The sequence below is a fragment of the Ictalurus furcatus genome, chromosome 4, assembly GCF_023375685.1.
Source record: "Ictalurus furcatus strain D&B chromosome 4, Billie_1.0, whole genome shotgun sequence".
NCBI lineage: Eukaryota > Metazoa > Chordata > Actinopteri > Siluriformes > Ictaluridae > Ictalurus > Ictalurus furcatus.
In genome coordinates this window covers 24,233,306-24,257,804 of record NC_071258.1, presented here as the reverse complement: position 1 = coordinate 24,257,804, position 24,499 = coordinate 24,233,306, and the positions used below count along the sequence as shown (strand labels likewise).

The 24,499-nt window shown below is 39.1% G+C and overlaps 1 protein-coding gene across 1 annotated transcript in view; it reads left to right on the top strand.

Moving 5' to 3' along the window:
• serpini1 (serpin peptidase inhibitor, clade I (neuroserpin), member 1) overlaps positions 1-15,004 on the top strand; it is a 30,254-nt gene extending 15,250 nt beyond the window's left edge. The window contains exons 2-9 of the mRNA XM_053623415.1: positions 2,976-3,253; positions 3,443-3,673; positions 3,853-4,047; positions 8,682-8,886; positions 11,524-11,633; positions 12,139-12,225; positions 13,279-13,368; positions 14,080-15,004. Coding sequence (XP_053479390.1) covers positions 2,998-3,253; positions 3,443-3,673; positions 3,853-4,047; positions 8,682-8,886; positions 11,524-11,633; positions 12,139-12,225; positions 13,279-13,368; positions 14,080-14,156 — 1,251 coding nt within the window. The 5' untranslated portion in view covers positions 2,976-2,997 and the 3' untranslated portion in view covers positions 14,157-15,004. The remainder of the gene's footprint in view (positions 1-2,975; positions 3,254-3,442; positions 3,674-3,852; positions 4,048-8,681; positions 8,887-11,523; positions 11,634-12,138; positions 12,226-13,278; positions 13,369-14,079) is intronic.
• Positions 15,005-24,499: the final 9,495 nt, after the last annotated feature.

Genomic DNA, 24,499 nt, shown 5'->3' with positions numbered 1-24,499 from the left:
TCTGGTATTATTATTATTATTATTATTATTATTATTATTATTATTATTATTGACATTCTCTTCAGTTAATCCTGATTTATTTAACAAAGAGACAGCTCCAATGTTTATTAGATTGAAATTTAAGTATATTTTTCTAATTTTTTGATAACAGATATTTTATTGAAATTCAAGACACACACACTCTCTCTCACACATCTTTCTCACACACACACTCAGTTTTGCTACATCACATTTACATTATGGCATTTGGCGGTTTCCCTTATCCAGAGCAACTTATAGAAGTGAAAGATTTTACATTTACATTTCTCATTTATACAGCCTAGCAATTGAGGGTTTGGGGCCTTACTCAAGGGCCCAGCAGTGACAGCTTAGCGGTTCTGTGATTTGAACTCACGATTGGGACATGGATTAGAGACAATTCACAAACACACACACTCAAACTCATGCACATTTCTGCTCATACAAAAATATTCGTTTCTCTCTTGGCACAATAAACAATGTTGCCAGGCAACTGGAAAACCAGAACTGAAGAGAGGATTATGTATTTGGATGTGTGTGTGTGTGTGTGTGTGTGTGTGTGTGTGTGTGTGTGTGTGTGTGTGTGTGTGTGTGTGTGTGTGTGTGTGTGTGTGTGTGTGTGTGTGTGTGTGTGTGTGTGTGTGTGTGTGTGTGTGTTCCTCTATATGCCAATGTATGCTTGTGTAAATGTGATTCTCTGAACATCATATGCAACATGTGCAATGAGCGTTAGTGGATTTTATCTATGCGTGTGTGTGTGTGTGTGTGAGAGCGAGAGAGTATGCAGCAGAGTTGTGAATAATCAATCATTCATGACACATACACACTGCGCAGAGGCTGGAGTCAGTCGTGTGTGCTCTTTCGTACAGATGTGCTATACACACACAGCTTCCTGGAAATGTAGCTGAATCCACTAGCATATTGTCTGTCCTCTTATATAGATATCTCAGTCATCTATACCCTTCTCTGTCTTTCACATGTATGCACACTTCACTACATTAATATCAAAAAGAAAAGAAAAAAGTAATCTAGGCGTCAGACTTCCAGCTTTTGCCAGAGAGCTTTAGAAGGAGTGTCTGTTTTGAATGTGTGTTGAATTATAATGCAGCAATAATAAGAAGAAAAATAAATTAGGCCCAGAAACACATTGGATAAGCCTGATAGCCCCCTCTAATCTAAATGGTGAAAGGGTGTGCATGGCACACAATATCATAAGACTACAGTACACAACAAAAGGAAAATAACTTGACACCCTGTGATGGGTGAAGCATAAATTTGGAAATGTGTTTATTTCATCAAAAAAAGTCCTTCTGTCTTGAAATTTTTCATAGTGGAGGAAAAAGTGTACCTCTGCCTCAGTGACCACACTGTCTGTCCTCTCTGGGCAGTCCGAATCTACTGTTGTCCCTTTTCAATAAGAAGTTCCTGGGGCACTGATACTGTACTTGGTCAGGATTTATCTCAGACAGTGAACAGATACTCTGCCAGTTTATACTCCCTGTTTAGGGCCTGATAACACTGTAATCACGACCGGGTGTGCGAGCTGTCTCGGTTCCAAATAGGTTGTTTGGATCAGTCTGATAATTTGGTTTACTGTGATTAGACTGATAAGCAGTGCTAGTCTAAGCCTGCTGGGTGTTGTTCTTTACACCTTTTGATATTTCTGCAGAATTCTCATGCTTGTCCCACCTACTGTAGTGTAGCCCCCAGACCTCACCTGCATACAGCTGAAAAGGTGCATTAATGCAGTCAAAAAGTCTGCACCAAATTTTGATTGCGATGTCCATTTTGATTTCCCCAAAAAAAAGAATAAATAACAACATGAAGAAGAAAATCGATTTCTTACTTTTTAGTTTTCAGTCCAAAGTATTGAACTACTTTGTACAAAGTAATGTTTACCCACTGTACCACTATAAGACTTGGTAGAATAGTCCATTTTGCTAAACATAATTAAATGCTTTCTTAAAATGTACAAATACATTGTATGGTCAAAAGTTTGTGGACACCTGACCATCAGACCCATATGCAGGCTTTACCCAAATTGTTGCCACAAAGTTGGAAGCACACTTTTTTTATAGGATGTCTTTTGTATGCTGTATTCTTGATTATAACCGTGCCCTTGTGCACAAAGTGAAGTATATAAAGACATGCTTTGCCAAGGTTAGCATGGAAGAAATCGAATAGCCTGCACAGAGCCCTGACCTCAAATCCACTGAATACCTTTGGGATGTATTGGAATGCCAAATGTGGCCCCAGACCTCCTCACCCAACATCAGTGCCTGACATCACTAATGCTCTTGTGGCTGATTGGATAAATCCCCACTCTCTGAAATCTAGTGGAAGGCCTTCCCAGAAGACTGGAGGTTATTATAAAAAGGGAATTAATCTGGAATTAGATGTTCAAAAAGTACATATGAGTGTGACAGTCAGGTGTCCACAAACTTTTGGCCATACTGTATAGTGTATTTGACTGTGTAACTAGAATTAAAATTACTCAATGTTGAAAAAATGGTCAATTGACGTTATATGGTCATGGGAGTTATTTTTCATCATATTTTTGACATCAGGAAAACCAAAGGATGCCACAATAGCAGCTGCCAACTGTTAAGTACAGATCATAATGGTATGGGCAGCATACTCATGGAAATCATTAGGTCCAGTGATTGCCATGCATGTTCATATAATTTTACAGAACCAGAAGCACCATAGGGTGTCAACCCTCTTTCCAGATGATGTTCCCATACTGCTATAATTATTCAAGAGTGGTTTGATGAAAAGCAGGATGAAATGAAGTGCTCTTCAAGGCCTAGCTGAATCACTAGACTAGAAGTAGATAACTAGCCTCTCACTCTCATTGCTTCCTGTCCTATCGCTCTCATCTTTTTTTTCCACTCTTTTCTCCCTTTGTCTGTTTGTTTCTCTCCCCCTTCATTCTTCCCTGTCATTTCTCTCTCCAGCTCTAGTCCTCTGTCGTCCACCATGTTGGCTGTCGGCCTCTTCATTCCCCTGCTGTTGCTACGGGTTGGCTGTTGCCGGGCGACTGAAGTTCCAGAGGATGCAAGTGCCGAGTTCTGGGTGAGATTATACCATCAGCTCCAGATGGCAGGAGCCGATGACAATATCATCTTCTCTCCACTGAGTGTGGCTCTGGCACTGGGCATGGTTGAGCTCGGAGCTCGAGGGTCCTCACTGCAGCAGATCAGACAGGCTGTGGGTTACACAAACTACAGGGAAGGTAATGAAGTGGCCTAAAATCTGAGATTTATCGTCACATCAAAATATAATTACTTAATTACAGAAAATCCAGTGCATGGATAACTACACAATTAGGTTAGTGTAATTCTAACGAGCAAAAGGTTCAGAATTAAGAGCCTCTAAGAAATGTTATTGATAATATAGAGGGGTGTGTGGTGTGCTCTCACAGACGAGGAGTTCGCTGTCCTCAAGAACCTAACCCAGGCTCTTATTGGAGATGAGGCCCAGTACGTGGTGCGTTTTGCGAACTCACTGTTCCTCCAGACTGGCATTCACTTTAGCCCCGAGTTTCTGAAGCTCGTTAAGCTTTATTTCCATGCTGAAGCAGAAACCGTGGACTTCAACGAGTCAGCTGCTGTGGCTCAACACATCAATGCCTGGGTCCAGAACCACACCGCAAGTAAGTACACAGCGATTGTGTTTATTTCACTTGAGATCATTTAAAGCAAGCAAGAAAGCCCCTCAGAGTCAAATGTCTCATATCCAGAGAGACCTTATGATTATAACACAAAGTAATACAGAACATTAAGTCTAAAGATTTTCATATGCTGCATTTTTTTCCCCTTCTGTCCTCTGCAGGTAAGATTCATGACCTGGTTTCGGCAGAGGATTTCAGCAGCTTGACAAGAATAACGCTGATTAACGCAGTTTACTTCCGAGGCAGCTGGAAGAATCAGTTTCGACCCGAAAACACAAGAACATTTTCCTTTAGTAAAGATGATGGCAGTGAGGTGCAAACGCTGATGATGTACCAACAGGGTGACTTTTACTACGGTGAGCAATCCAGGCAGGTCTGAAGAAAATATTGGTATAAACCAAATATAATTTTATACCAATATTTTCTTAAAGGACACTCATATCATTGGTGCATGCTGTTATAGGAAACTAATCAACCACCCTAAAGTGATTTTAGAAGAATAAAACCAATTTATTCCTCTTACACCACAAAATTTTGCCAATGTTAATAATTTAAAAAATTTATGAATGACACAGCTTAATTTTTAACAGTTTATTAAGCTATGGTTAATGTTGTCTAGAAAAAGAAAAGTTAGTTCCTGTTATAGCATCTAAAAACAGTCAGTTACTTGCCAGCCTCTCTTTCTTTTTTTTTTCTCTTCCCTTCAAGTTGATATGACCAAAAATAAATATAAAAATGCAGCTTACAGAGAAACTGCAAAGCCGTCTGTCTTGAAGACGTTGGAAAAATTCATGGACCAACCTTAGATTATACTGCTCCGATGGTTTCAAAGTACTGATACTGCAGATTCCATCTCAGAATGCTAAATAGGGTTTCCTCATGAAACACTTTACATTTCAACTGTTACACACCTTTTTCAATTTAAGTTATGTAAAGCGTCTGCCATACCTTACCCTATGCAAGTTATTACTATAGAAAAGACAACCTATTAGAACAAGGACATCTGGAACTACTGCCAAATCATCCTAAATCAATCAGAATGAAGAATGCCACAACATTGTGGTGTAAGTTAAATTAATCAGTCCATCCAGGATTTTGTGATTGAAGAAAAGAATGCAAGATCATGGAAACTCCGCAATATTTGGAGGAACTTGCAACGTTTTCGAAATTACCACAGATTTTCAGCAGATTTCGGCCAAGACGCATCATGTGACGTCACGACACTTTTTTTACGACACGAAAAAAAACATTTTTGGCCGCAACAATTACAAAAAATAAATGAAATCCAGTACGGACAGTACGGCAACATTTCAGTGCTGCTCATAATTAAGGGCGTTCTTTATGTATCATTGGCAGTATTTCTCTGTACACGTGCACTTCATGCAAACTCCAACAAACGCACTGTGCAACCAAGCTTGCGATTGGTCATTACTAGGGCTGCAACTAACGATTATTTTCATAATCGATTAGTTGGCCAATTATTTTTATTATCTTTTAAATTATTATTATTAACCCTATTAACCCGGGACTTCCTGTACCCTTTTTTTCCTTTATTTAAAATAGAATACACAAACTGAGTGTTACAAATATAAACTTCAGACTAAAATTTTACACAACTGTTTGTACAATTATATACAACTGAAAAGAACCCAATACACACACACACATCAGAATATATATATATATATTATTAATTTAGGACTGTAGTTTAATTCAGTGCTTTTTGTGCATCCATAAAAAGACAATGCATAAATACTTATACACACACACAGACATATATACAGTATCTCACAAAAGTGAGTACACCCCTCACATTTTTGTAAATATTTGATTTATATCTTTTCATTTGACAACCATGAAGAAATGACACGTTGCTACAATGTAAAGTAGTGAGTGTACAGCTTGTGTAACAGTGTAAATTTGCTGTCACCTCAAAATAACTCAACACACAGCCATTAATGTCTAAACAAAAGTGAGTACACCCCTAAGTGAAAATGTCCAAATTGGGCCCAATTAGCCATTTTCCCTCCCCGGTGTCATGTGACTTGTTAGTGTTACAAGGTCTCAGGTGTGAATGGGGAGCAGGTGTGTTAAATTTGGTGTCATTGCTCTCACACTCCCTCATGCTGGTCACTGGAAGTTCTACATGGCACCTCATGGCAAAGAACTCTCTGAGGATCTGAAAAAAAGAATTGTTGCTCTACATAAAGATGGCCTAGGCTATAGGAAGATTGCCAAGACCCTGACACTGAGCTGCAGCACGGTGGCCAAGACCATACAGCGGTTTAACAGGACAGGTTCCACTCAGAACAGGCCTCGCCATGGTCGACCAAAGAAGTTGAGTGCGCATGCTCAGCATCATATCCAGAGGTTGTCTTTGGGAAATAGATGTATGAGTGCTGCCAGCATTGCTGCAGAGGTTGAAGGGGTGGGGGGTCAGCCTGTCAGTGCTCAGAACATACGCCGCACACTGCATCAAATTGGTCTGCATGGCTGTCGTCCCAGAAGGAAGCCTCTTCTAAAGATGATGCACAAGAAAGCCAACAAACAATTTGCTGGAGACAAGCAGACTAAGGACATGGATTACTGGAACCATGTCCTGTGGTCTGATGAGTCCAAGATAAACTTATTTGGTTCAGATGGTGTCAAGCGTGTGTGGCGGCAACCAGGTGAGGAGTACAAAGACAAGTGTGTCTTGCCTACAGTCAAGCATGGTGGTGGGAGTGTCATGGTCTGGGGCTGCATGAGTGCTGCCGGCACTGGGGAGCTACAGTTCGTTGAGGGAACCATGAATGCCAACATGTTCTGTGACATACTGAAGCAGAGCATGATCAGTATGCAATATTCCAGCATGATAACGACCCCAAACACCTCCAAGACGACCACTGCCTTGCTAAAGAAGCTGAGGGTGAAGGTGATGGACTGGCTAAGCATGTCTCCAGACCTAAACCCTGTTGAGCATCTGTGGGGAATCCTCAAACAGAAGGTGGAGGAGCACAAGGTCTCTAACATCCACCAGCTCCGTGATGTCGTCATGGAGGAGTGGAAGAGGACTCCAGTGGCAACCTGTGAAGCTCTGGTGAACTCCATGCCCAAGAGGGTTAAGGCAGTGCTGGAAAATAATGCTGGCCACACAAAATATTGACACATTGGGCCCAATTTGCACATTTTCACTTAGGGGTGTACTCACTTTTGTTGCCAGCAGTTTAGACATTAATGGCCGTGTGTTTAGTTATTTTGAGGGGACAGCAAATTTACACTGTTACACAAGCTGTACACTCACTACTTTACATTGTAGCAAAGTGTCATTTCTTCAGTGTTATCACATGAAAAGATATCATCAAATATCTACAAAAATGTGAGGGGTGTACTCACTTAGTATATATGCATATTTTTTATATATATATATATATATATATATATATATATATATATATATATGTATGTGTGTGTGTGTGTGTGTGTGTGTGTGTGTGTGTATGTATGTATGTATGTATGTATGTATACGTATTATAGTATATATGCATTATTTTTATGGATGCACAAAAGGCACTGAATTAAACTACAGTCCTAAATTAATAATAAAAACTCACTTTCACTGCGCCTTGTGGTTTCTGTTACTCGCTGCCTTTAGACACATTGTTTTAATTCTGTTTACTTTTGATCATAGTGTTTTAATTAGACATTACAGATCGTACTCGCTCTCCCAGTGTGTATCAGCGTGTATACACTGCACGTGATCAGCAACACGGCCTCATTACTAACACATCACTTCCATTATAATAAACGACAGAAGTTACACAGATACAGCATATAATGACAAACTTAAATTAAACTAAACCTTTTAAGCAACTCCTGACAGCATCACTGTCGTGCTCATGCTACACAAACTTCGCTTTATAAAGTTTGATCTTCTCCGCAGTTTTTAATATAAAATGCACCCCTGCCTTAGAGGACTTGGAGGTCGCACACTTTCTTCCTCAGTCACTTGACAGTTTCGCCTCCGTCTGATGGTGACTGAGGTCATGTTGGGAATAAAAGGTAACGCTGACATAAACAGTAAACTGAAGAAAGTTATTGTTAGTGACTCCGGGTATTAGGCTAAAGCTAGCAGCGTCGCATTACATGTGCATGACTTCATGCGCCACTTACTAGGAAGTGGCTTATACTTCCGGTTAGTTAAAAAAAATGCTAGTGTTTAGACGATATTACCTTAGTACATGAAGTATAGTGCATAGTATAAGTGTATAGTGCGTCATTTGGGACGCAACTTTCGGAAGAGAAGTAACATCATGAGTAAACACACCCGGTGCCGCACGCAGACCAACTAATCGATAATGAAATTCGTTGACAGTGATTTTCATAATCAATTATTATATATTTTATCGATTAGTTGTTGCAGCTCTAGTCGTTACAAATGAGTTTTTGCTGTCGGCACATTGCAAAAGGCAATCTTTTTCCGTGGATGAAATTTTAATAGTGTCGTCAGTATTGGAGCACTCATATGTGATGGTCAATGTGTGCCTTAATAAAGAAAGTGTACACAGTGATTAAAAAACCAAGCATGTCTCTAAAGTAGATCTCATAAAAACGTTGATCAGAGTTCTTAATCACTCCCTTTGGTACGACAGTGCTCATGTTGCCGTTTCAGAATGTATGCTGGCCGGCAAGCATAATTTTTATATATTAAATACAAATAATTGTTTAGGCTTATATTATATATAGTAAGCTTTACTATTGCCTTGACTATTACTCTAGTAAACAAGAAATGTTATCATTTTTTGTCATAATTAAACTAATAATTTCATAATAGCAATTATTTACTTCTACAATATGTGCAGATGTTTTAAATGAAAGCAGCCATAATAGATGGAGGTACAGAAGGGGACCCCTGTACGGTTCACATGTGACTGTGTTGCCTCTTTTCAAAATATCAGCTTAACAGAAGCTGAGAGAAACACTGCATACTTTCTTTTCACCACTTGTGCAGGTGAGTTCAGTGATGGCAGCTCAGAGGCAGGAGGAGTGTATCAGGTGTTGGAGATGCCATATGAAGGTGAAGACATGAGCATGATGATTGTTTTGCCAAGACAAGAAGTTCCACTGGCCTCGTTAGAACCGATCCTTAAGGCCTCGCTGATTGAGGACTGGGCCAATAACGTCAAGAAGCAGAAAGTGGAGGTTTACCTGCCCAGGTGAGAGACTTGGATAATGGAGTGGGAATTGATGTTGATTAAATGGGGAGATAAAACGCATGAACAGTTTTGCCTAGACAATTCAATTAAAAATAGTATACAGTGGGGGAAATAAGTATTGAACGCGGCAACATTTTTTGCATAAATATATTTCCAATGAGGCTATTCACATGAAATTTCACCAGACTTTGGTATTGAGATGTAGGTGGACCTTCCAGCAGGGTAACGATCCAAAGCATACAGCTAAGGAAACACTCAATTGGTTTCAGTGAAAAAAATCAAGGCGTTAGAATGGCCCAGTCAATCACCTGACTTGAATCAAATTGAACAAGTTTTAAAGACAATATGTTTAGAAGAATGGGCCAAAATCACCCCTGAATACAGCGGCCGATTAATTTCTTCATACAGGAAGCATCTTAAAGCTGTCAATACAAACAAAGGCTTCTCCATTAAATATTAAATAAATTTCAGTTAGCGTGTTCAATACTTTTTTCCAGTCTCATTACGCTTTATTACACAACTTTATTTATGGACTTTAATGTTGTGAATTATTTATATTTCCAGATTTCTTGAGTTAATACTGATGTCTGATGAAAATTTTGTGGGAATAGCCTCATTGGAAATATATTTACTGAACAAAAATGTTGACGTGTCCAATACTTATTTCCCCCACTGTAAATTAACATATTTAAGGATTAGAAATAAAAGCTGCATTCCAAACAGGCTTTCAGAGAAGGATGACTGCATCTTGGCATGAATTCTACTGGATTCTGGTTGTGCAGGAATGTACCATTTGAAAATTACTGCAGAGGTGGAGTAGGCCTGGGGGATAGTGCGATGTACTCACATATTGGCAATGATTGACACATAACAGGATGCTGATGTCTGACAGGCAATAATCACCCATGCTGCAGAGGGGAAAAGAACTAATAGAGACCGTACCATTTTTGCATGGAAAAGCACTGCCTGGAACACGTTTGGTGTTTATATGAAAAAAAACCAACTCATGCCACAGGACAGCATCACCATAAAATCATGACAGCGCCCACTGTAATAACAGTGAGAGAAAAAGATGCTGGTTGCAGTGTTTTTTAAAAGCTGCTACATTCTGACTGTCTTGAGGCATTTTCACATAGAATTAGCTTTATAGGGCAGCTAAATATTAACCTGTAATACATTTCCTATGACTGTTATTAACCAATGATGTTTAAAAGGGTGAATTGCAACTGGGTGAGCCTTTTTTTCACCACAGCAATTTTACCCATGTGTATAAAATTCTAAGCATTATCTGTGTAACTTGGGATGGGTTGCAAAATTAGGAGAATATAATGCTCCCTGTGAGTGTGCATTGTAACTTTGTGTACTGTCTTTTTATGCCGGCACCACTAAATGGTATAGGCATTATTTTTTCAGGATGTCCGTCCAAGAGTCTCATTAATGCAGATGAACTGATTAAATTTTGCAGTTGATCCAAACAGGATCAAGTTCACTTCAAGGTCATGTGTCTGAAATAATTGTTCTTCACTAGCTTCCTTCCTGTTGGAAGTATGCTGTATATTAATGGTATTCCTGGAATACAAATTAGTAAGAAGAAGGACTAAAGTCATGGCAGGGGCATGGATATTCGAGCAAAGATTGACGTTTGAGCATCTCAGGCTTTTACCTTTTTTATTTTATTTTATTTTATTTATTTATTTATTTATTTTTGCGAAACCTACAAATATGTTAAGGTGGATCCCCCTGTTTCCTCTTTCATTTGGTTTAAAACCAAAATACTGCCAAGTGGAGGGGGAAGGTAATGAAGGAGTCTGGCAATGTTGTTGGTTATCTCACAATTTTAATAAGGAAATATTGTTATAATTATTTTAGATATTGCCCAGCCCTAAGGTCTAATGATTAGACTGGGTGCCTGGAACAAGCACATTGTGCGTCTTGGTTAGTTGCCTGGCAAACAAGTACATTAAGTAGGTTAGCAGTAGGTAATTGCCAGTGCTTTTTTATTTTATTTTATTTTTTTCCCCTCCTCCCCTGTCCACAGAAAAGCACCTTGTTTGAAACCCTATAACTGAAATGTTTGTGATGATTTATGATCGAGTGGCACACTATTATCGTGTCCTGCAACAAGCAGAGATATGCAAGTGGTGACAAACTTTCAAAGATATTATCAGGAATGACTAAAGACTATGGCTACACAGAATCTTCCCCTCACCAGGAATTTGCTTGCTCACTTATTTTATATACTCAGTATTATTGCATTTGACTAGATGTGATCTAGACAGTGATGTCAGTAATGATTTTCAGATCAGTGGTTTCTGATTGTGTCCCACATCATCTCACTGCCACCTGCAGCCCTTACTGTACACACCAAATGGATCGATTCCATGGACTGCCAAATTCATGATGCAAAAGGAAGTTGGATCTATCCGAGCAGCCTACTTTACGGCCCAGTTTTATGCTTCTGTGCCCACTGATGACACACTAAATGCAACAACAGATTCTTAATCTGTCTGATTTCTACCACACACTACAATCAAGCTATTACATATGTACATTTTGCGTTAAGGATGGAAAAACTGCCACCTCGTTCTTAACTCTGTGCATGATTTTATTCTTTTGTTTATTTTGATGATGATGTAGGTTTAAAGTGGAGCAGAAGATTGACTTGAGAGATGTATTAAAGCAACTCGGTATTAAGAACATCTTCACCAAGGAAGCAGACCTGTCGGCCATGACAGCTGAGATAGAAGGTATGTGTGGTGTTAACATCTCTCAGAACATTACAAGCACACACAGTAAGTGTCATATTTCTGAGTCTTACAGTGTTGCTTGAACATTATTATTATTATTATCATTATTATCATTATTATTATAGTAGTGTTTCCTTGTGTTTATCCCTATATTCACAATCATCCTTTTCTTTTTCCTGTTCCTGCATTTCATTTATTCATCCATCTTTTGCCTTATATCTGCCGTATAATCCTTACATCCCTCTCCCTATACATCTATTCTCTCATCATGTCTTTTCATCCTTTGTGCTTTCCATTTCACTCTTTCCATTCCCCTTTTATTTATTTATTTTTTTGCTTGTTCTCTCTCCTTCCTTCTGCCGTTCCTATATTGTCTCCCTCATTTCAACCCATTGCTCCATGACTCTCTACCTTTAACATTCTGTCCTGTTTGTTTGGCCTACCTTCTGTCCCTCTTTCCCTTTTTTCTCCTTCCTTTCACACCTCTCTCTGTTCTGATCTGCAGAAGGGAAGGATCTGTTCATCGGGAAAGCTGTACAGAAGTCTTACCTGGAGGTGACCGAGGAGGGAGCGGAGGGAGCTGCCGGATCAGGTGCACTTAGTCATTTTATCCCTCCCTCTCTTTCTCTCATTATTTTATTCTTTAATGTAACCACACAACAGTGACAAACAGACAATCTCACTTCACGGTCACATCATATTACAGTCAGGGTGAACACACTGTATAATAGTTTTACTCTGCATGCGCCCCCTCTCTCTTTCTGTCCTCCCACAGTTCACGTCTTTCTCTTCACACTTTAATATTCCTACCACTCTCACCCTCATCAGATTGAATATTCATTTATTGTAAGAGCACCTCTGGAATATTCATTTTCTGACAGGACCAAGAGCTCAGTTCAATATATCTTATTAGGGTTGTACATATTTGCTTCCAAGACTAGATCATCTCAACATGTGATTAACAAGACCAAACTTCCTTCTCTGGAATTGGCATAGAGGCCACGCCTCTTTAACTGTGACAGACTCACATAGAAGCCACACCGCTTTCTCTGGGACAGACTGGCATAGAAGCCACACCTCTTTCTCTGGGACACACTGGCATAGAGGCCACACCTCTCTCTCTGGGACACACTGGCATAGAGGCCACACCGCTTTCTCTGGGACACACTGGCACAGAGGCCACACCGCTTTATCTGGGACACACTGGCATAGAGGCCACACCTCTTTCTCTGGGGCACACTGATACAGAAGCCACACCTCTTTCTCTGGGATAGAATGGCACAGAGAACGTGCCTCTCTGTCTCTGAGACAAATAGGGACAGAGGCAATGCCTCTTTCTGTGGGAAAGACTGGCACAGAAGCCGCACCTCCTTTCTTTTTTGACAGAATGGCACAGAAGCCACACCTCTTTCTCTGGGACAGATAGGGACAGAGTGCAAAACTCTTTCTCTGGGACAGACTGGTATAGGCCATGCCTTCTTTATTGAGACTGACTGGTGTCAGACTACTTTATTAGTACAAAGACCTCCAGATCCATTTGGTCATGATTTGGCAGTGAAGCTTTATGTAATACATGTTGTTTTATCAGTTATTGCAACAGGTACACCAGTTCAAATGAGTTGATGGGATCTATTTTCTTCCACAGGAATGATTGCTCTGACAAGGACTATGGTGTTATACCCTCAGGTTATGGCTGATCATCCCTTCTTCTTCATCATCCGGAACAGGAAGACAGGTATAATGTACCTGCAATCTGTGCCTGTTTTATGTTTAATAAATATTGCCTTTGTGAAAACAAGACATATCTGATATCTGCCATTTGCTTCTTTAGTTTTACACTGGAACCATGAGGCTAATATAGCTACCAAGTAATGGAAGCTCACAGCTTCCAGTTTAGCAAAATGTCAAACTTTGTTTGGCTCAGTAATTAAATTTAAGATAAACAGATTTATATAGAAGCAGAGTAAGTCTGTATTAAAATGCAATATGCAAGTCAATTTTTTCATCCAATTCTTTCACATTGTGAAAAACTGTCGATTAAGGAAGAAAATGTGGAAGAATATTAAAGCCTTTTAATATGGCTTTAATATAATCGTTACTGTTTCTTGTCCGTTTCTATAGATAACATTGTCACATAGTGCCACACAAGTCTGTTTGACATACTGAACAATCTGTCAAAGCCGTTTCAAGCAATTGTGTGAGGTGTTAGGCATCTACAGTATTAGCACAGTGATAAACTGAAGGTTCTGCTACATTACTTTGTAGCAGAACTAAATAAACAACAACAACAAAAAGATATTTAAGACACTGTGCATGACTTGGTTGTTTTACATTTATATTTTGGGTAAGGAGGGGCTGTTTTCACTTGTGACTAAACTGTTCCTTTAATGTTAAATATGTGTGTTATTGTTGTGTTTTTTTTGTTTGTTTGTTTTTTTTTTTGTAGGCTCCATCCTTTTCATGGGCCGAGTCATGAACCCAGAGGTCGTCGATCCCTTCGATCCTGATTTGGATTCTATTTAATGCATCACTAATAGAATGTAATGAGGCCCAAAGAGCGCCAATGCCATTTTTTTTTCCCCTTCATGGTTTTCTAGAGGGAGAACCCTGCATACACAAATTATACTCTACATAATATGTGATTGTATTTTGATACTCTCAGCTTTAACCACAAGAGCAGGTGTTGTAAATATATCTGAGATAATGGTCTCTGTGGCCATGATGGTAAAAGCAGCACATGCATTTATACGTATTTATTGAGATAAGTAACTGCATTTCTTTTTCACCAGCCTCAGAGTATGCACTCTTCATTACTGTAAATTTGCTATTGTGTTTACAAAGTAGATATTTATTAAATATAAACGTGCAGTTTTCTCTTATTTCTTTCCTCCCTCTTGCTTTCTATCTTTTTCCTCACCGTCCTGAATTTAGTATGTTTACTCTTCAATGTGGCTAAAGTACTGCTGAAATATTGACATGCCTTATAAATGAGTTTTCAATTTTAAGAATGTACAGTTATGGAAGCAGGATTACCATGGTGACTCGGTGTGCAGACCATCTGTTTGATGTACAGGGATTTGAATAAGAGACACACCAGCTGTATTCTTGATTTCAGAAATAAATATGAATGTGGAAAAGATGTCTTTCATTCAATTAAGTCAATTCAGATAATGTTTACATTTCATATATGAATGTACTGATCAGATACAGCATGACCGAATACTGGACAGTTATTATGTAGCTATGCTGTGGATGTGTATGATGACTAATAACGGTCTGGTTTGTTTCTTGTGCCAAAGTCTGCTACGTTTGTTAGGATTTTTTTTTAAAAATAAAAAATTCCTTATACCATGACCATTTAAATAATTCTATCATTGGCTTCTAACATTGATTGAAGATTCTTTTATTGGTAGTAATTGAGTTCATTATAGCTTATCAATCAACAGTAAATAATACACTAAACATGTGTATGAAAGTGCAGGGCAAGACAGCAGGACTAGACAACACATGCAAGAAATATGCATTATACTTAGTCATTGAGTGAAAACGTAACAGAAGAGTATGTGCAAATGTTGCAGTAGTACAGACAGACTGAAATCTGTAGCAGCAGTAGTCATTACTGTATAATCATTGTACAATCATTGCTGTATAACAGTAATTACTATACATTGATGCCATTAGAATTAGGAGTGCAAATTGAATATTGCTAGTAATTAGCAAAGTACAGTCTGTTCCAAGTTTTAGTCCAAAATTAAATCACAGCTCTACAACATTCCTGATTCTATAACTATCATCAGCATTCAGGGCACAACGCTGTATTGGTCAACATGAAAACCTAGTATAAGCTAGTTACTTACAAAGGCTAATGATTTAGCTAGTTACCACATAGCCACAATTTTTTAAATGCATACTGAAAATGCACAGACTGAGGAAATGAGACAAAACCACTGGGATTATTAACATTTACCAGACATACCGTATGTCTTAAGTAGGTGTAATGTTGTCAGAGAAAGTCTGAGGTAATTATGAACAATTTGCACAGGAAGTGATCACAATGATTAGAGTCTTCACAATGTGCACATGGTTGTCACAGAACAGTTCCTCAGCATACTGTGCACATATCATTTTGACATGTAGGTTATTAGTTCACATGACCATAACATGTACAGTATGTACCTGTGCTAGGAACTCAGAAACATACCTAAAACCTCCAGAAGTGTGGCTTCTCTAACACGTCCTTTTAAATTTTATTGTATTTCATTTAAAATTCAGCTAGGACTTGTTCATGGTTTGGATTTAGTAAGATTGAAAGAGAAATAGCAGCAGTATGGAGTACATCCATAGTGAAGAAAAAATGAAGAAAGAAAAAAAAACCCTCTTCTCAGCATGTCAGCTTGGTGTATTTCCTGGGGTTATTTCTACTTTTATATTAGGTAAAAACAGTGTAGACTTTCCAGACATGGGAACACTTAACATGACAGACGGGGATGGAACTAACATCAGATAATGCTAGTAATAATTGCATCCACATGCCGATATAAAACTAATCCAGTATGCATATGGGTACTGATAATCCATGACTTCCAGGAGAGTGTTCACTGTGAACATGACATTTGAATATGTTATAAAATATATGCAACAGTCAGTGGAGGACATTTAATTAAAAATGACAAGAACAGTACAAGATAGTGCCCTCCTAAAACACAATAATCATATAATAGCAGTCTGTTCCTTAGACTAGAAAGTTGCCTAAATAAAATGAGAGTTGTTATTTTCATATCATACAGTTGAGTTAGAGAAATATCAAAACCTGGGTGAGTTTAAATGTTATTAAATAGCCAACTGTAACAGATGAACTGCCCGAAGCACGGCAGCACACTCTTCCGAGCTGACATTGACACTGTTTACTATGACCCGTGCGTTTTTTGTTTTGGTTTCTGTCCTGTCTCCAACCCTGCTGTGTTTTTTTATCCCCTTAGATTACGTTTCGCATTTAAACCCCTCGTGTGTCTTTGTTCAGGGCAAAGTATTGTGTGCTTCTATGTTTATCACCAGACCCGTACCGAGCCTTTGATCCTTGTTCTTAGTTCCATGGTTTTGATCCTGTTTTGTCCTCATGTTTCTCGATTCTCGTCTAAGCCGTTGTTTTTTGACTATGCTTTTGCCTTTCAATTTGGAATTGTCTGCCTGTCTCTTAAATAAATGCTTTAACTGCATTTGCATCCGTCTCCAATCCCATTACATGACACCAAATGCTAAGCAGTGCTCAGCAAAGCATGCCAAGTGTCTGCACTTTGTGTTGTGTTGTTCCTCACCTTCACCACATACATTTTTTAAAAATATTTGCACACTTTGTTGGCCATTATCTCTTAAATATCAGGTTTGTATTGGGTATCCACCAGTAGTCAGAGCTCCAATACTGCTAACACAATAAAAATTCAATGTTAATATACAATACTGTGTAAAGGTCTTAGGCACCTTATTTTTCTATTACAAACTTTTGTTGTAAATTTTTATTTTATGACTTCTATATTATTTAGTTAGTTCAAAAACATTTTAGATTTACAAACATTAGTTTTCCAGCACGAAATTAAATGTTACAGAAAAATGTTTATGTGTCAGTAAAGAAAGCAGTATATTAAGTGGTAAGAGGCACTTTTCAGACAAAAAAAAAAACAATGAAGGCTGTTGGATTTTGCTGCAAAAATAAGAAGCAAGTGCGACAGTCAAAGTCTCCAGAAGAACCGTGACTGGATCTGCAACATGCTCAATAAAACTTACAGCTCATTTCCTTATAAAACTGCACAAACTGTACCTGAGACTACTAATAATTTTTTATTTTAAGCAAATGATTGTCACACCAAATATTGACTTTGTTTCATTTATTACTGTTTACTTTATAGTATTTTTTAATGTAGAAACATTTAGTTTCATTATGTTTAAAGGCATCTTTGTTCTACAGCATTTCTTTGTGTGTGCCTAAGACTATTGCATAGTATTGTATGTCCCAGATACGTAAAGTGCCCCATTATGCTTTTTCAAATATTACCTTTGATGTAGCATGTTATAGAGCTGTTTGTGAATGTAAAAACTTCTGCAAAGTTTCAAAAATCAAAGCCCATGACAAACGTAGTTATTTACTCCCAAAAGAAAGAACTGATTCTGAACACCTGAAATAAGTCGTCAGTAATTCCAGACTTATTTCCTGCACAAACCTATGTATGTTTGTAACAAAAAGCCCCACCTCTGGTCTTCATTGGTTGCTTGTGAACAACGTGTACTTTGACCTGCTCTCAAACGCTACAGTACAGTAGTTGTGTCCTGAAAGAGTTAGGTCCTAACTCTTCACGAAGATCATGTTAGGATCATGTCTAGAAGATGTTGTTTTCTGCGCTGCAAAAGCAAAACCACTTTGCATGGACTCCCAAAGGATGAGGATGTAAAGCGCCAGTACTTAGAATTCATTTTCCAAACGATATCACAGCAGTTCAACTCCAACCTTCGTTCGTGTTCCAGTCATTTCACTGACGACTGCTTCTCAAATCTAGCTGAAGTCAACGTGCGATTTTTGAAACAATTATTCATTAAAGACGTGGCCGTACCCACTTTATTTGGACCATTTTGCGCCGCTGGATCACAACCTGTAAGTCTGATCAATTATTTATGTAAATATTTTCTACCCAGTGTTCCAAATGCATGGTTTTGTGTTGTATACGTGTACAGCCAGTGCACACCTGTTAGCCTGTTAGCTGTTAGCCTCCGCTAACCGGCTAACTCACATTATTGTCAAACTACATACAAACTTACCACTGAGAAACGCCCTGTTCTCGTCACGCTTGCGATGGTGGTTCAGGTTGATCTTCCGATGTATCACTATTGGACTCGGGTTCAAATTGATAAGTTAAAACTGACAACATTATTACTGAACTAAAATTCAGATACAGTAATGGGCATTTCCTTTCCAACACGCGCTGTAAGTGGCAGACCAATCACAACAGACTGGGACATCTGACCAATCAGAGCAGAGAACGGATCCTTGAGCAAGTCGTATGTAACACCGAGAAAAAGAGGTGGTGCTGCAATGTAAATTATGAGAACAGTAAAGTGTGTTTTGACCTTGGATGCATGTAAATCTATTGTATGAGACCTCTAAAAACAAAATTAGGCACATTTATATAGCATAATAAGGGTGCTTTAATTTAATGAAGCACATCCTGTATAAAATGCCTGACTGCAATTGATAATTTAATCAGCAATGACTAATGCGAGAAATTTGGCTACACACTGCCACTCAGCTGTAGCAAGTTAGTGACACATCATTAAGTCACAATGTTATGGTGTTTTCAATTTCAAAGAGAACCACAGTGCCATTTCATAAGCCATCTGTGAGAAAAGAAAGTTTGTGTTTAGCATATAGGAACCTGCAGATTACGCACATTTTTCCTCATTATTCACTTTAAAGCTACCTAAATAATACAATACATTTATAAAACATTGCTTAATGGCAGACTCCATCCTTATAGTCTTACATTTGAACATCAGAGAATTTAATATTTCCAGTGACATATCATAAGAAACAACACCATCTGTTATCAGGGAACATCATTAAAGCTCACTGAGAACCAAAATGCTCTATTTGGCTCTGATATGCTGTAGGATGTCAAGGCGGATTTTAAAGAATCGTTTAAAAATGAAACAATTTTCCTCTTATCATAAATGTAGATGTTTAGTGAAGTGAGCAATATTAAAGGCGGAAGGACATGAGATTTTATCTTGTGAGGTTGAAGGATGTCTGATCTCTTATGACATTGTCATGCTTAGCAGATACAGTACGAATATGCAGATAACGCTATATTTTCCTTATCATTCATTTTAAAGGTATGAATAAGTCACTAAATTAATAAAACATTGCTAAATAAATACAAATTTGATTAAATTCAGCAGACAATAATGGACAATTCATTTTCTGCTTTATTTATTCGTTCATACTTAAAGACCAGAGGATGTAATATTTCTAATCGCACATCATAAGAGACAGAACCATCTGTTATCAGAGTATCACTATAGCTCACTGAAAACTGAGGAGCTGTATTTGGCTCTTTTGTGCTGCAGGATGACAAGGCAGCTTTTAAGTTATTGTTTAAATATTCGAATAGACTGAAATTATGCAACGTCAAAGAAAGAAGGATGATATGCACAAGCTTATAGGGTGAAGCATGACATATTCAAGAATAAAAGATAAAGTGTGCAACTTTGAAGGAAGAAGGATACAGTGTGTGAGTTTTTAAAAAAAATGATGTACAGTATGTGAAATTGAAGGATGAAGTACACAAGGACTAAGGAAATATGGCTGATGCTGTACAACTGGAAATAAGCTGTTATTAAACTTTAATAAAACTTTTGATACCAACCTGACTTGACTTTGCTTGTCTTTAATTTGCCAAGTAAGACAGAATGCAGACAGCATCAACTGATTTGGGAAGCTGAAGCACTGCTGATCTCCATTTTGCAGGGGCTAACAGCTTCCAGTGTTCTAAGAGTGAGACATTCAAAACCATAACACTCCAGCTGAAATATTAAGTGGTTATGGAAACTCTGACTTGGTAAAAGGGTCAATCTTTGCCATAGTAGTTTGTCAGGAAAAGAAACACTCTTTAATTAACCCTTGTCTTCTGTTCATTAGCTATGCTGTGTCATGTTGCTGCAAGCCATCTATTTACAGTCAGTACCAAAATTATTGGCACCCTTGGTTTTAAAAAATGCTATGGTTAATTAACTTAATCTAATACTGAAAAGTTGAGAGATGCCTGACCTTTAAATGGAGTCAATTTATTCCATGTTTTATCAATGGTGATGTATTGTTTGTGACACAGCTATATGTGTCACAATTATTGGCATCCCTAGATTTCATAAATTTTTGTAATCTCTCTGTAACAACCTAACAGCACTGAGTCTTCTCATATAATGCTTGATGGGATTGGACAATACAGAGAGAACATATCTGAGACTACTTCTCAGTACAGAATCTCTCATGTCAAAAGCTTCATTCTGTGGGCACTCAACCACTTTTGCAAGGAATTGAACATGTTTTGGATTATTGTCCTGCTGGAAGATCCAACCACAGGCCAGTTTCTTGACAGAAGCAGACCCGTTTTCATTTACAATCTCCAGGATGCTATGTATCCTAACCATGTGTTCTTTGCCTTTGGACGAAAAACAGCCCACAACATTGTTTTCTTTAAAAAAAAAATAAATAAATAAAATAAAAAGCTTTATTTTTACACACCCTCCAAATAGTTTGATGGCATGAAGGTGGCATCTAATTGTAGATTTGGAGGCTTGCTGACCTCAAAATTCTACCATCTTCTGCAACTCTCCAACTTTGGTCCTTTGATAAAATCTAATCATTGTCCATCTCAATGTGTATGAGAGCAAAATACACTTGCAGCCTCTTCCAGGAAGATTCCTTACACCATAAGTTGTCTTAATTATTGCTCTAATTATGGTTAGTTGCATTTACAAATGTGTCACTATTTTCATAGCGATTTCCTGAATTATGACGAGACATAACACCAAGATGTGTTCCGGCCAGAGGCCGACAAGAAAGCCCACCAAGCCATGTTCCAGCCAGAGGCTGACGAGACGGCCTCTGACTGGAACATGGCTTGGGAGGCCATCATGTCAGCTTCAGGCATGAGCATGGCTTGGGAATCCGTTGCGTTGACCTCCAGCTGGAGCTCTGGAGATGAGGTGGCCACATTGACCTCCAGCTGGAGCTCTGCAGGGGAGACCACCTCGTGGATCTCAGGCTGAAGCTCTGGAGCTGAGGTTGCCATGTTGACCTCTGGCTGGAGCTCTGCAGGGGGGACTACCTTGTTGATCTGAGGCTGGAGCTCTGGAGATGAGGTCGCCACATCGACCATTGGCTGGGCTGTGGAGGCCACCCTGTCGGCCTTGTCATAGTAGTTGGTGAACGGCCTCTCAGGTTCGTCTGTCAGACTGGCCCTCCCCAAATTTTTTTATAAATTGATATGAAAGTCAGTCTTCCATAGATCACCCTCATGAGGCAGATGAACTCCGCTACACTCCCTGGGCCTAGTTTTCCTGTGGCGATCAGGAGCTCTGTCTATTGGTGAGCCGTGCCGGCAAGCCGGAATAACATGAACATTAGCCACTATCTCTTCTTCGACTTGGAGTTCACCAGGCTCTCAAAATAAAATTGCCACTGGAGGAAAAATCCCTTCAGAGGGCTTTCAAAGCCCTTTCAAAGCCCTCTGAGAGGAGCCGGAACATCCAGGTCAAGCCACTAGGGAAATCGCACAGAGTCAACGCCGGCATAAAGAGTCAGGCGTGACGTTCCTTTCGCTCTCTTGCTGCATCCATGTTGTAGGCAAAGTATTTTAACATTTAAACAGGGTTGAGATGGATGCAAACGCAGTTAAAACTTTCATTTAAAGAGACAGGCAGACAAATCCAAAATGTGAAGACAAAATCGTGGTCAAAAACAGGCATGGGTAAAGCAATCAGCAAACAGGGTAGACAGGGCAAAGGCAGAACATGAAAACCGAGAAAGTGGGAACAAGGTCAAAGAACAGGAAACGAGAACACAGAACAAAGGTTTGGTAATGCACTGGCGGCAAAACACAAAAACAATACTTCGCCCAGAACAAAGACACAGGAGGTTTAAATATGCAAATGAATCAAAGGGCATAACACAGAACAGCTGAGACATTAGGAAAGAACCAATAAAATAACAGGGGCAGAGACAGGACAGGACTATATCTATTAAAGATGCACCGATACTAAATTTCTCAGCCGATACCAATAACCAATTATTCCGAGTGATATCAGCTGATACCGATAACCGATACCGATAGTTCTGACTTTTATACCTTCTTTTAAATTAATAATAATTAATTCCGCATTTCTGAAGGAAATGCAAATAAAAACTTTATTCTCTCCATTTCAACAAGTTGTTTCACAGTAACTGGTCTCATAAACAGAAAACACATTACTCTAATTAACTTTAACACATGAACTAAATTCTGAAGATTAAAGTAAGATTTCTTAACTTATGGAATGTTATTAATTCATATTTACATTGACTGAATTCTAACAAACCTCCTGATAGTCTCACACTCACCACAAACAAAAGCATTTCTACTTCATCATTGAACATCAAACTGGTAATATATAGGCCTAATATAAACCTTTTTTTTGGATGATATTAACTCATATTAACATTAACTGCATATGAAACATACTACTCTAAAAAAAAATTTCTGTGCAATATATACTACTTTTTTGTCACTCATCTTCATTTAAATCTTTCAACAGTGTACTGGCCCTTTAATTGAGCGCGAGCAGCGTGCGAGTAGTGCGGGAGGAAAAATTTGAGTCGATGCCGCGAATTTTAGCGGTGCAGAGATTACAAACTGCAGTTTTGTCATCATTCCACACAAGAGACATCATCTTTACACACCGTACATAATCTATGTGTTTTCCTGCCCTCTTTTGAGTGACAGGACATAATCGGCCCTGATCATCGAATGTTTTTAAACTATCGGCCGATGGTCAATAGCAGGAAAATAGCCTTTATCGGCCGTTACTCGGTAGTCATCGATATACAGGCTATACATCGGTGCATCTCTAATATCTACATACAGTATCTCACAAAAGTGAGTACACCCCTCACATTTTTGTAAATATTTGAATATATCTTTTAATGTGACAACACTGAAGAAATGACACTTTGCTACAATGTAAAGTAGTGAGTGTACAGCTTGTGTAACAGTGTAAATTTGCTGTCCCCTCAAAATAACTCAACACACAGCCATTAATGTCTAAACCGCTGTGAAAATGTCCAAATTGGGCCCAAAGTGTCAATATTTTGTGTGGCCAGCATTATTTTCCAGCACTGCTTTAACCCACTTGGGCATGGAGTTCACCAGAGTTTCACAGGTTGCCACTGGAGCCCTCTTCCACTCCTCCATGACGACATCACGGAGCTAGTGGATGTTAGAGACCTTGTGCTACTCCACCTTCCGTTTGAGGATGCCCCACAGATGCTCAATAGGGTTTAGGTCTGGAGACATGCTTGGCCAGTCCATCACCTTCACCCTCAGCTTCTAAAGCAAGGTAGTGGTCATCTTGGAGGTGTGTTTGGAGTTGTTAGCATGCTGGAATACATGCTGGGATCATGCTCTGCTTCAGTATGTCACAGTACATGTTTGCATTCATGGTTCCCTCAATGAACTGTAGCTCCCCAGTGCCGGCAGCACTCATGCAGCCCCAGACCATGACACTCCCACCACCATGCTTGACTGTAGGCAAGACACACTTGTCTTTGTACTCCTCACCTGGTTGCCGCCACACACGCTTGACACCATCTGAACCAAATAAGTTTATCTTGGACTCATCAGACCACAGGACATGGTTCCAGTAATCCATGTCCTTAGTCGGCTTGTCTCCAGCAAATTGTTTGTGGGCTTTCTTGTGCATCATCTTTAGAAGAGACTTCCTTCTGGGACGACAGCCATGCAGACCAATGTGATACAGTGTGTGGCGTATGGTCTGAGCACTGACAGGCTGAACCCTCCACCCCTTCAACCTCTGCAGCAATGCTGGCAGCACTCATACGTCTATTTCCCAAAGACAACCTCTGGATATGACGCTGAGCACGTGCACTCAACTTCTTTGGTCGACCATGGCGAGGCCTGTTCTGAGTGGAACCTGTCCTGTTAAACCGCTGTATGGTCTTGGCCACCGTGCTGCAGCACAGTGTCAGGGTCTTGGCAATCTTCTTATAGCCTAGGCCATCTTTATGTAGAGCAACAATTCTTTTTTTCAGATCCTCAGAGAGTTCT